Source organism: Lepidochelys kempii, chromosome 18 (genome assembly GCF_965140285.1).
Source record: "Lepidochelys kempii isolate rLepKem1 chromosome 18, rLepKem1.hap1, whole genome shotgun sequence".
In the NCBI taxonomy this organism is placed as follows: domain Eukaryota; kingdom Metazoa; phylum Chordata; order Testudines; family Cheloniidae; genus Lepidochelys; species Lepidochelys kempii.
In genome coordinates, this window is record NC_136397.1 from 12,133,672 (window position 1) to 12,145,972 (window position 12,301).

Consider the following 12,301-nt stretch of genomic DNA (forward strand, 5'->3'; position numbering starts at 1 on the left):
GTGCTATATTGGATAATATTCTACGAGTGTTCTCATACACACCAGTTAACATAGAGGTAATATTGATATCCAGACGATGTTTAGCCTTTGCTTCCAGCTTCAGACGAGAAGGGTGGAGGCGGCTGGCTGCCTGTTGTTGCCAAGATACTGAGCATGGCCATGGCTCAATAAATGGCTCCCAGCCTGAGAGAACACAAGAAATGTTACCTCCATTAGACAGACATCTTAAGTTCATGTTGGAAAGCTGTTTACATATGTAAGTGTCCAGTAAAGACAAACCTTGGTGAAAAGGCCTCCTACTTTCAAACACTGTTCCAGATGAACTTTTATATTCAACAGTCGAGGAAATTTCCAGACTGTATGAAGTTGTTCAAATAGGAACCATGACAAATATACCCTGATATTCTTATCTAGTCATGACAGGTCCTAGAAGAAACTATAGCCTCGAATGAATACTAATTAGTGGTATGACTGAATACCAAATGCTCCCGTGTATAAATAAGCAGAATTTCACAGAATTGCAGAAAATTTGGCTGTGAATTGATGTCTACTACATGATATCATGAAACAAGAGGATATGAAATACATCCCAAAACCAGTAAACAAATTACTCATTCTGTCTAGCTAGTGTAGCTAATTACTTCATCATTGACAGATTATTTCTGAAGATTTCTTCATTGTTAACATTTAATAAGTCTGGAGTTTTTTTTATATAAATTGTAGGAACATTGTAAACTAGCAAAAATTGAGTTGTTCCTCCCTCGCTTAGTGGTTGATTTATACCCTGAGCCATGAGAGTTTGTACCCTTAAAAAAAAAAAAATCTTATCTAAAGTAATTGTGATGTTCTCATTGTCCATATAAAATGTCTAATCCTATTTGCCATTTATCAGCTCTAAATATGTTGGATTTAAAATTTAATTGGATATCTTCTTTACAGTTCTTGTATAAGAAAGATTAAGTAGGCTGGAACAAGAGAATAAAATACCAAAAAGGAAAGGGAGTATAAAATAACAAGAAATAAATTTATTTAGGATGTAATTAATAATACATGTAAGGATTTTTAAAATATATTTGATTTTAATGTTGACAGTGTCTCTATAAATTTGTTTTTCATCATGGTGTATAAGGAAACCCTTTTCTTCCATTTGCAGACAACTTGCTGACACAGCAGCCCTCCCGACCCCTTATGTAAAATTTATGTTGAGTGAACTCCAGACTGCTAAAGCATGCAAGACTGCTTTCCAACTCCTACAACAACGTACGCATTTTATATTTACCCGAAAGCTCACGGTTATAATAATCTCCAGAGAGCGTAAAATGAGCATAGCCTTCAGGACTGGCTCTCACATGTTGGAGAACATTCAAACCTGTAATGAAAGTAAACATTGTACTAATACAGGAAAAATACGACTGAGTCCTTAATTTAAAGTTGCCTTAAGCAATGAAGAATTTTATAAAAAATACCGAACAGTACAAAGCAACACGCTTGACAATTTTCTTTCAATCAATGTGATGTACAGATAATTAAGGTTTATAGCGTTATTGCACCCAAGGGCCCACATCAGGACAGGGGCCCTACTGTTCTATGTGCTGTACAAACCGAGGTGGACACAGTCCGAGTTACACAGTTTGTAAACTGCCTCTGATACTACTGCCTCCCGTCCCAATACCAGAACAAAACCCTCGTGATTGTCATAGTTTCTCAGATATATTTAATCTATTCTAACACAGCAGGCTGCTCCACTGAATCTCATTAAGAGACTCCTCAAATTTTCACAGATTGTTCAATCTGACGTAAAAAAAGTGCCAAAAACTACAAGGGTCACTTCTCCAAATATAATATGGCAGAAGGCACCAAAACAAAACCCACTACAGTACAGTCACACAGGTTCTGAATCAGTGTCAAACACCACAGCTATTTTTGAGGGCTTAACAGATGGTCCTCAGTCCTTGAGAACTAACAAGACTAGAAATAAATGCTGCATACAACTGGTAAACATTGAAAGTGCGCTGATTGGTAGCATTCCCAAATCGCCCAAAAAACAATCCTAGTTTTTAAAAAATAGCGAACATCTGATTACCATCTTTTTGCTTCACATTTCAACTAAACATGAAGTTAGCAGCTGGTATCTCGATAGCTATTAAAACTAAACACCATTACTAAATACTATCTGCAAGTATCTAGGAATACAAGATTTAATCAGTGTAAAGCATTCATCTCTATCTTTAGCAACCTGTGAGATAGTTGGTGCTGGAATCCTGTTGCAATTGAGGTGGGGAGAAAACAGCAAAACGGTAGTCAGCATGATAGCATTTCGAGGTCCAATACCTCATAAACGTCAAGAGCTAGTAAGAAACATTTCAAGAGACTAGTACAAATACTACCAGGACCAATAAACTTCCCAAGCTTTGTCCTGGAACAGCGATCAGAAAAAAAGTAAACGTTATGAGCACTGCGAGATAATCTGCCAGAAGACGTAATTATAGGTTACTTTAATGGAGGAAATGTTCCTTTCTTTTCCTGTGTGTGATATCTATGCAAAAAAACACTTTGAGTCACTTTTGCCAGAGGTCAAGACAGACATTTATTTAGCTTCCTTCCTTAATAAAAAGCATAATTATCTACTTCTTAATGGAACACAGCCTCCCACAACCTTCAGTCAGATTTTATAGCCAAGGGTACACAGTAAAATAAAATGAAAAATATTAAGGATGCAAAAGAAAACTCCACACTTAAACCATTCGGATTTCTTTTGATAAAAGAAATGTAGGCTCTCTTTAATGAAAAAAAGAATCTATTCTACCACAAAGAAAGCATTTTGAAATCACAAGTCATAGACTAAAGCCAGAAGGGACACTGGGTCATCTAGTCTGATCCTCTCTATATCACAGGCCGCTACCACTACCCTCAAGAATCCGCACACTAAACCCAGCCACTGAAATTAGACCAAAGCATTGCAGCCCATAGCATACTATACTATTATTTGCACTGGCTCAGAATAGGACAGACCGATGGGCACCAGTGCCTGAGGCCACAGCAGCCATGGGAAAATGATTAAGTGAGATATATCCAGTTAATCCTGGCAAGTGACCAGCACCCCTATGCTGCAAAGTCAGGCATATATATAACCAGGTCATTGCCAATCTGACCTGGGGGAAAAATTCTTTCCCAACCCCACATACGGCGATCAGTTAGACCCTGAGAATATGAGCAAGAACCAGCGAGCCAAGAACCTGTCAGAGAAAACACTCAGTGCCATCTCAGAGTCCTGACCTACCCCATCCATTATCCCATCTCCAGCAATGGCCATCCCTGGTGCTTCAGAGGGACAGAAACTTACAAAAAAAACAGAATATATTGGGGGGAGGGGAATCCTATCCTGACATCTGCACGTGGTCAGCTGAAACCCTGAAGCATGAGCTTTTCGGAACATGTGACAAACTGGAAGCGAGCCCCAGGGCTCCTGAGCGCCCTGCCCCCTACCATTCATCACAAGTAACTCTGTCATACAATCCCACTCAAATTTATACAGCTCTTTCTTAAAACAAAATTAAGTTGATTAGCCCCACACAACTCCTATTGGCCTTAATTTATTCATGGCCAGTTTATCCCCATTTGTTCTTGTGCCAACATTGTCCTTCAACTTAAATAGCTCCTCACCATTCCTAGTATTTAATTACTCCCACGTATTTCTAGAGAACAATCACATCCCCTGTCAGCCTTCTTTCTGCTAAACGAGCCAAGCTCTTCATGTCTCTTCTCATAAGAGAGGCCCTCCATTCCCCTGATCATCCTAGTAGCTCCTTCCTGCACCTTTTCCAATTTGAGTTCATCTTACGTGAATATGAGTGACCAGAACTGCACACACTATTCCAAATGAGGTTCTACCGGTGCTTTGTACAAAGGCATTAACACTTCTATATCACAACTGAAAATGCTTCGCCTCATACATCCTAGGATCGCATTTGCTTTTTCCATAGCCACATCACAGTGGTGACTCATTGATCAGAGGACGATTACCAACACACCGAGTTCTCTTCTCTTTCACTGCCAAACTATGAGTCCACAGCTTGTAGCAGAAATTATTATTAGACTAAGTGCATGACCTTGCACTCTGTACAACTGAATTTCATCCAATTTATGTCACTTGGTCTTCAAAGTCCATCCAGATCTTCCTGTATAATATTCCAATCCTCCTCTGTATTGACGATACCTCCAAACTTTGTATCAGCAGCAAATTTCATTAAACATGCCTACTTTTTGTGCCAAGGTCATTAATAAAAATATTGAATAAGAATGATCTCAAGACCGATCCTTGAGAAACTCTACTAGTAACCACGCTCCAGTCTGACAGTTTATCCTTCAGCACAAACCATTGCCTTCTCCCCTTTAGCCAGGTCCTTATCCATATTACCGTTTTTGTACTGATCCCCACACCTTTTGCAATTTAACTAATAATTTCCCACGTGGTACCTTGTCAAATTCTTTACTCAAGTCCAAATATATTAGATCACTGCACTTCCCTTATCTAAAAAAATCAATTATTTTCTCAAAGAAGGAAATCGGGTTAGGCTACAATCTACCTTTGGTAAACCCATCTTGCATTACATATCCCTTACCATTTAACTATCCTTTCCTTCACCATTTGTTCTAAAGCCTTGCATACTACTGAGGTCAGACTGACAGGTTTGCAAATGCCAAGATCACTTTTTCCCCTTTCTAAAACATAGATAGAAAACATTAGCTATTCGCCAATCATAGGATACTACCTTGCTACCAGGCTCGCAATCTCATGAGCCAGTTATTTCAGTATTCTTAGATGGAAATCATCTGGTCCCCCTGATCCGAGTGCACTAAGCTCTTCAAGTTTTTCTTCCACCTCAGATGTGGTAATTTCCATTTCTAGACACTCATTTCTATCAGCTCTACTGCCTTCATGCACCTATTCCATATTATCATCCCTACTGAAAACTGAAACGAAGTTTATTCATTTAGTTTTGAGGTCACACCTAGATTATCTTTAATCTCTTTTCCATCCACACTCCAGAGTGGCTCCACCGCATCCTTCCTTATTCTCTTTTTATTTAGAGAGCTAAAAAACGTCATTCTTTTATTTTAATTTCCTTGACAAGACCTAATTCAGCTTGACTTTTTAAAAACGTCTCTTTATTCCTACATTCTTCCTCACCTTCATGATGTAGCTTTCTTTGCTGATCAACCCTTTTTTCCATTCCCTATAGGCTCTCTGTTTACTCCCAAGTAAGGAGGAAGGAGGATGGGCGCAGCATCTTCCTATGATTTTGTTCAGTACTTAAAGCAGAGCACTAATCTAAGTTATTGCTTTTAGGCACTACCACAATACAAATGAATAGCAACACCACCGCTATGCAATTTTAAAATAACTTAATCAACGCCACTTTATTGTTGTGCTGTGCACTGACATCTGCTCTCACATATTCCTTTGTGGAAATCACATACACAAACAGTTTCAAAAATCTTATCTGGCCCTAACAAAGGGAAACCCAAGCTATAAACATAAGTAGAGGAATTCTTCAATTTAGGGAAGTCATTAGAGGACAATTAAGAAAAATACTCACGTGAAAAGGTTAACTCAGCTAGGGGAACATCACAGTCCATGCAGTCATCAATGAAACAAATGCATATGCTTTCTGCTTTAATCTCCACTCCAGAGATCAGTTGAACTGGCACAGTCCCCTGGCTATCTCGACGACCAGAGGCTAGCGAAAGGGATTTCAAAGGTTCGGCATTCTTAAACAACCAACTTGCTGCTTTTTTCAACTGGCCTAAAAAGAGATCAGCAAACAATCATGACATTTGCTATGCACATTATTTCAATAGAACATATTCATACAAAATAACCCTGAAAAGGAATCAAATGAATTCCCAACAAAACCAAAAAGTTATAGCAAAATGTAGAAGTGGTATAAGGTTTGTTTCATTTAAGAAAAACAAGGGAGATTAAGGTTAGGAAATATAATGGCACTCTTTTTTATCAATACAAAGTGATCTTTTAACGTGTCATACTGAGAAGCAACAAAGTATTTTGTTGGATTAAAACGTGACTGACTATACATGAGAAGGAGAATGACAACGTTGAAGAAACAAACCAAAAGAGAATTTTGTGCCTTAAACTTTAAATTTCTTTTCCAGGTTTTGTGTGTAAAAATGAGGAAAGAAAGCAAACCATTTAACAAGAAGAAATGAAGAGCATGAAGGTCAGTGTGTGTAACAGGGAAGAAGTAGGTGCAAGTGAGAAACACAAGCAATGTAGAAACTGATGAGAATTTCTAGATAAAAAAGAATTTTAGGATGTGGTGGGAGAAAATATACTTGATTCATGTAACAGCTACAGAGAAACTGACATCACGCTAAGTGGTAATTTGAATAAATATATTACCATAGTGTCTTTTAAAGTAAGATATGTCATTCAGAGACAAACTCAAAAGAAAAGAATATTTAGGAGACAGGGAAGAACTAGTAGTAAGAGAATGAAAATATTTAAAGGATCTAGTTAAGACAACTATTTTTTGATGACTGCAAGATGGAAAATTGCTACTTTCTATTTTGTCTATATATCAAGTGACTGCTAATTTGTATGTTTTGATGTATTAAGAGCCAGGCTCTCATTTACCAAAACTATAATTGCAAGTAATAGAAAAATTATTTGGAATTACCTTGGCAAATCAAAAGGGCTTTACGACAATCATCCATACCAAATCCCAGTTCCTGAAGTCGAGCCAGCTGTACCTCTGTAATTAGAGAAACTTTTAGCCAAACATTTGTCCCCAGGTGAATTAGTTGCTTTTCTTTTTTGTTTTTGGTTTTTTGTTAAAATGAAAATTATTATTGTTCAAAAATTAGTTTCCCTCTACAAGTGGATCAATTCTGAAAAAATAAGTGATTTCTACTTAAAAAACAACAACAAAGCATTAGGATTCAGGGATGTTTTAGGCCAAACGTTGTATTTTGTTTAATGTTTGTGAGTTAGAGCCCAAGCTAGATTTCAATTCCAGTAGGGTAATTTTAGTGTATGCACTTAATTTAATTCTGTACTAACAATTCCTGGATCCATACATCAAATCCTTCTATGCTGTGGGGCATTCCTCATCTACTTTCACATCTCCCCCATAATGCCTAAGTACCGTAGTAGAGAAGACAGAGTCTATTTCCTTGTTTTCATAAAGTTATACTCCTAACTACACTCAAATTTTAGAAACAAAACTTTAACAAAGCCTAACAGTGAAATGTTGCTAGCAGGGAGGGAGAGGCTGGTGATGCTTATTTTTAATTATAATTCTCAATATAAACAATTTAAAAATACAGTATTCTCCTGCAGTGATTGCAACCTAAGCATTACTGCATTCTGCTGAATTAGGAAGGCAAATTACTGATTAAAATTGACTGAAGACTAACTGACTGTTCTATTTTCACATTACAAGAAGAATGAAAGTTTCATCACTACTTGATGGCATCCATCGCCATATCACATTTTATATAATCAAGCTACAACCATCTGTTTTGCTAAAAATTACATCTGGCTTTACTCTGCAGAAGCCTCCTTAAGGCATGGAAAATGGCTTTAGTCTAATAGTGGAATGCATACCAAGAACAGGATCCAATATGTGTTTAGATGTGTCTCTGTTTTCAGATGTTGATGATGAGGTCTCATTTTCCCAAGATGAACTGGAAAGATTATTAGCAGCAGTGTCGGGCTCCAAGACACAGGATTCAGGCACAGCAGCACTGGTCTGCCCAGGGATGGACTTTGCAATGGCCAAAAACAGCTGAACATCATTATAGGACAGTCTGATGTCCAGTGCTTGTAACTGAATCTAAATGAAATTTAAAAATCCAAAATGATTAAAGCTTTTAAATTGACAGTTTTTCCATTAATTTCTCTTTTGCATGTTATATATTGTAGCAACACACTGCCAGGATGAAGATAAGAATAACCATATCAAAATCAGATGTTTATACTGGTTTCAAAGCCTTCATACTAAAAATGCCAAGTTTCTGTCATTAACCAATAATATAGTAATTTTAAATATCCAACTACAGGATAAACCATCTGAACATGCTGAAGAACCCTAGATATTAGTATGTTCCTGTCCAGAAAGGGATTAATCAAAATCCCCGATCAGGAGAGGAATTTCTGTTTGGATTTCAAGGGGCTGGGGGGGGAACTCTAAATGTATTTCCTACAAACAAATGTTAAGAAGATGATCTACAGAAAAATAAAGTTATTCTTTTACTAAAAACTTATGGCCAAGAGCCAAAAGTTATAGTGTGACATCTCGTGCTTTCTGTCACAAGTTTTTTTTTCCCTATTGATGTCTGAAATAAATGTATTGAATACCCCTAAAAATACCACCAGAAATCACTATCCTTACCACTAAAAGTATGTTTCTGGCTTGTCTGCCTCTTCATTTTATCTTGAAAAACAATTTGGTCTTATTCTTTTCTTATGTATATGACAAAGCATTATTCTGAATTCCCAAATGTGATGTACCAGTATAAAGTATTCTAGATTATTACGACAATGCCCATAAAATTTGCTTCAGTTACTTTCTTTGATCTTACCTCTAGAATGGGTGGGAAATCTTCACTATTGAATGCATCCAACAGTCCTGAGCCACGAGGGTAGGATGAATTCCCTACAAGTTCCATTTGAATATGTACAGGATCAATGATGGACAGTGCTGTGTCCTGCTCATTTCCCAGTCGGCATGAAAAAACCTAAATGATTGAAATGAGTGCAAATCAAAATGCATGGCTACGTATAGCTCATGCAAATTTTGTTTCTGCTCTCAGCTGCCAGAATGAAGCTCTCAACTCCCCTTTTTGTCTGTAGAGGGAGCAGATAGGTTTTATCAAATCTATTTTTAAGGAAGTCTTTCCCTTTTACTTTCATTCTTAAATTCACGGACACCATTTCATACAGAAACTATGTAAGCTAAAAGCTCAAGAGGATTATTATTTTAAAGATTTTTGTCTGAATTTAGGGCTTATGAAAGGGGGCTGAATTAAGGCCTCCTGACACGGGAGTAATCTATGTCATCCACAAAACATGACAAAGACAAAGGCAAGGCAAGCTTCCCCCACAATGCCCTATCAAAATGCCAGATCTATAGGAGCCACTTTCGGTAGGTGGGGGGTAGGCAAGAAACTGGCTCAGTCTTCATGGCTCATTCAATCCTTGGTCTTTGCTGAAAATATCAAACTGGCCAATTAGCGTTGATTGCAGTGGTGATTTTTTCACATGGACATTTACCTACTGCAAAGCAGATTGAAACCAAACAATTTCAAGCATCAGAGGGGTAGCCGTGTTAGTCTGGATCTGTAAAAGCGGCAAAAAGTCCTGTGGCACCTTATAGACTAACAGATAGTTTCAAGTATGCCACCAACAGCCATCAGATAACTAACCGTCATGCCTCACATGACCTGGATTTGAACTGGTGACCTAGATGAGAAAAAAGAAAAAGGAGTACTTGTGGCACCTTAGAGACTAACCAATTTATTTGAGCATAAGCTTTCGTGAGCTACAGCTCACTTCATCGGATGCATACCGTGGAAACTGCAGAAGACATTATATACACACAGAGACATTGTCTTCTGCAGTTTCCACGGTATGCATCCGATGAAGTGAGCTGTAGCTCACGAAAGCTTATGCTCAAATAAATTGGTTAGTCTCTAAGGTGCCACAAGTACTCCTTTTCTTTTTGTGAAGACAGACTAACACGGCTGTTACTCTGAAACCTGTCTAGATGAGAAAGGCTCTTATATCCACCCAACAGTTAAGTAAAAGTGTTTCAATTGCAGTTTCTTTTGTCATAATGATACTATTAGATTGGCAAAACCTTCCAAATCCCAAGCCGGCAAGGAATCTCAAATATGTTATCAGATAACATTTCTAGGTCTTAAATGCAAGAATTTTATATATAATATTTTTAAAGAGGAATCAGAAATTTATAACCCTCATGTATCTGAGGAATCAAAACTCAGATCAACTAGCTTCAAATACAAAAGTTATATTTTATTCTGTGGTAAACAGTTGGAATCAGTGCTATTGCAAGGTTAGCAACATCCCCCAACCACTCCAAAGCTAGTATGCAAACTAAATATATACAAATTAAAGATACAAGAGTTCCCTACTTCATACTATACATAGGTGTTCAGAAGTGAAATTTCCACAGGTTTATATGAACAAAGCTTAACATAAAAATCAAAGACACATATATAAAATCACTGAATACCTGAAAAAAATATCCGAGCAATACCATTGCAGACAACAGTCCTTTGCAAATTCAAGTTTAAAGGTTAGGCCATTGAGAAGATGTATCTGACTGACAGTTTGGTGAGTTTCCAGCCAAATACTTTAACACTGTGGCAGAAGCAGTGCAGAAATGGCCTTTATACTGCAATGGGTTGAGAACATTTGATAAGGATATTAACAGGCTACGGTAACAAAGCACTCCAGAGACAATTTTTAATATATTCTGTTTGTCACAGCATTTCAACTGAAGGTTTAATAGTATAGCATCTTAACCCAACACTAGAATAAATGCTTATAAAATCCAAAAAGTTCCATCTTACCTCAATGCCAAACAAACTACCAGAGAAAGGATGATCCACCAATTTGGGCTTGTACGTGAGGACAGTGGTTCCTTTCAGAATAATTGCATTGGTATCAAAACAAGACATGTCTTCAACTACCACAAATTCAGTACCTGACCAAAATAAATAAAACACACTTAATTGTGAAACTTGACAACTTCATTTATACTGTTTTTAAAATTTTTAGTCGAGGATTCTTAATTATCCATCCCCCAGGCACCTGATTTACTCTGCTTCAGCATTATTCTGAGGAATGTAAACGTGACAGCTCCTAAAGACAAACAAACAGTCTATGCTCATTTGTGTAAGCATAAAACAATATATATTTACCCGTTACATTAATCTTGACTTCCAGTTGTTTTTCTGTAGTCACCTGGAGAGAAGAACGTTTTGTAACTATTCCACTCTTCACTGTTTTAGGAACTACAGTTGTTTCACTGCTGTAACTGCGTTGTCGGGAAAAAGTCAGATTATCTTGCTTTTTAACATCACTGGGAGTATGTAGAAAGTCATGAACAAGCAGCAGCCAGTCAAATATTAAAAATACACGAAGGTTATTCAGAACAACTGTGAAACAGGAGGAATCCTTAGTAGATCTAATAAAAAAAAAAAGAAGAGCTTGTATCATATCAATTTCACATGCCATAAAATCTGTTCTTTAGTTCTAGCATCTGACTTTCCACCTTGGAATTAATTTTGATATTAAGGATCTATGTATCAGGTGAATAAGTAATATAGTGGATTTTATGTGAATGTAATCAGCTTACATGTAGTTTTCTCAAAAAGAAAAGGAGGATTTGTGGCACCTTAGAGACTAACAAATTCATTTGAGCATAAGTTTTCGTGAGCTTCAGCTCAACGTAGCTCACAAAAGCTTATGCTCAAATAAATCTGTTAGTCTCTAAGGTGCCACAAGTCCTCCTTTTCTTTTTGCGGCTACAGACTAACACAGCTGCTACTCTGAAACATGTAGTTTTTAAAAATCTCTAATAGAGTTCCAGAAAAGTCTGTTTTTTACATCAGCCTAAGTTTGTGAGCTTGCTGTGTGCATGTAAACCTAACAAATCAAAAATCATCAAAACTTATGAAAACAAAATAAACAAGGAACAATGGTATAAATAGGGGGCTTCATGTAATTATAAATTAACTTATACAACCATCTTTATCACAATGAAAGTTTTTTGTACAATGTCAACTTTTAAATTTTAAATGTTATTTTTGACATCTGTTCGGTATCACTTCTGATGTAGTGTGTGAGAAATTTAAACCTGGCTCAGCGCCTCTTAAAAAGATTAGAGATCAATTTGTCTCCTCTCACACTCTGACCACATTTTGTAGCACAGGCAGCTTCTTTGTCATTCCGAAAAAATGCTACCCTAACTGAACTTTTTAGTACCACATTTTGAATATCCCTTCTTGATGGACAGAAAATTTGACTTAATTATCTAGAATGTCAATTATGTCTGGTCATGTTAACTGGAAAATATTTCAGGTATTTAAATACCCAAGAATCTATTTTCTGACACATTCTAAACTGTACAGTCCCTAAAGAATCATAATTCCTGTTTGAGAAGTGACACACATGCCCAGCCTGTAACAGTAAAATCCTTTCACCCTCACTGGTTCTCTGGAATATTTCCTAAGGCAAGAGCCAGGGTAAGAC

The 12,301-nt window shown here is 37.0% G+C and overlaps 1 protein-coding gene across 9 annotated transcripts in view; it reads right to left on the reverse strand.

The window, feature by feature from the left end:
- The window catches only part of VPS13D (vacuolar protein sorting 13 homolog D), a 197,564-nt gene that overhangs the window by 136,411 nt on the left and 48,852 nt on the right, over positions 1 to 12,301 (reverse strand). For all 9 annotated transcript variants that reach the window (XR_012155549.2, XR_012155551.2, XR_012155552.2 and 6 more), the window contains exons 31-38: positions 10,969 to 11,234; positions 10,618 to 10,751; positions 8,605 to 8,760; positions 7,628 to 7,856; positions 6,699 to 6,773; positions 5,601 to 5,807; positions 1,280 to 1,369; positions 43 to 183 (exon numbers count right to left, since the gene is read on the reverse strand). Coding sequence is in view for 3 of the 9 variants with exons in the window: in XM_073316658.2 (XP_073172759.2) it covers positions 43 to 183; positions 1,280 to 1,369; positions 5,601 to 5,807; positions 6,699 to 6,773; positions 7,628 to 7,856; positions 8,605 to 8,760; positions 10,618 to 10,751; positions 10,969 to 11,234 (1,298 nt within the window). In the remaining 6 variants the exon portion in view is untranslated. The remainder of the gene's footprint in view (positions 1 to 42; positions 184 to 1,279; positions 1,370 to 5,600; positions 5,808 to 6,698; positions 6,774 to 7,627; positions 7,857 to 8,604; positions 8,761 to 10,617; positions 10,752 to 10,968; positions 11,235 to 12,301) is intronic.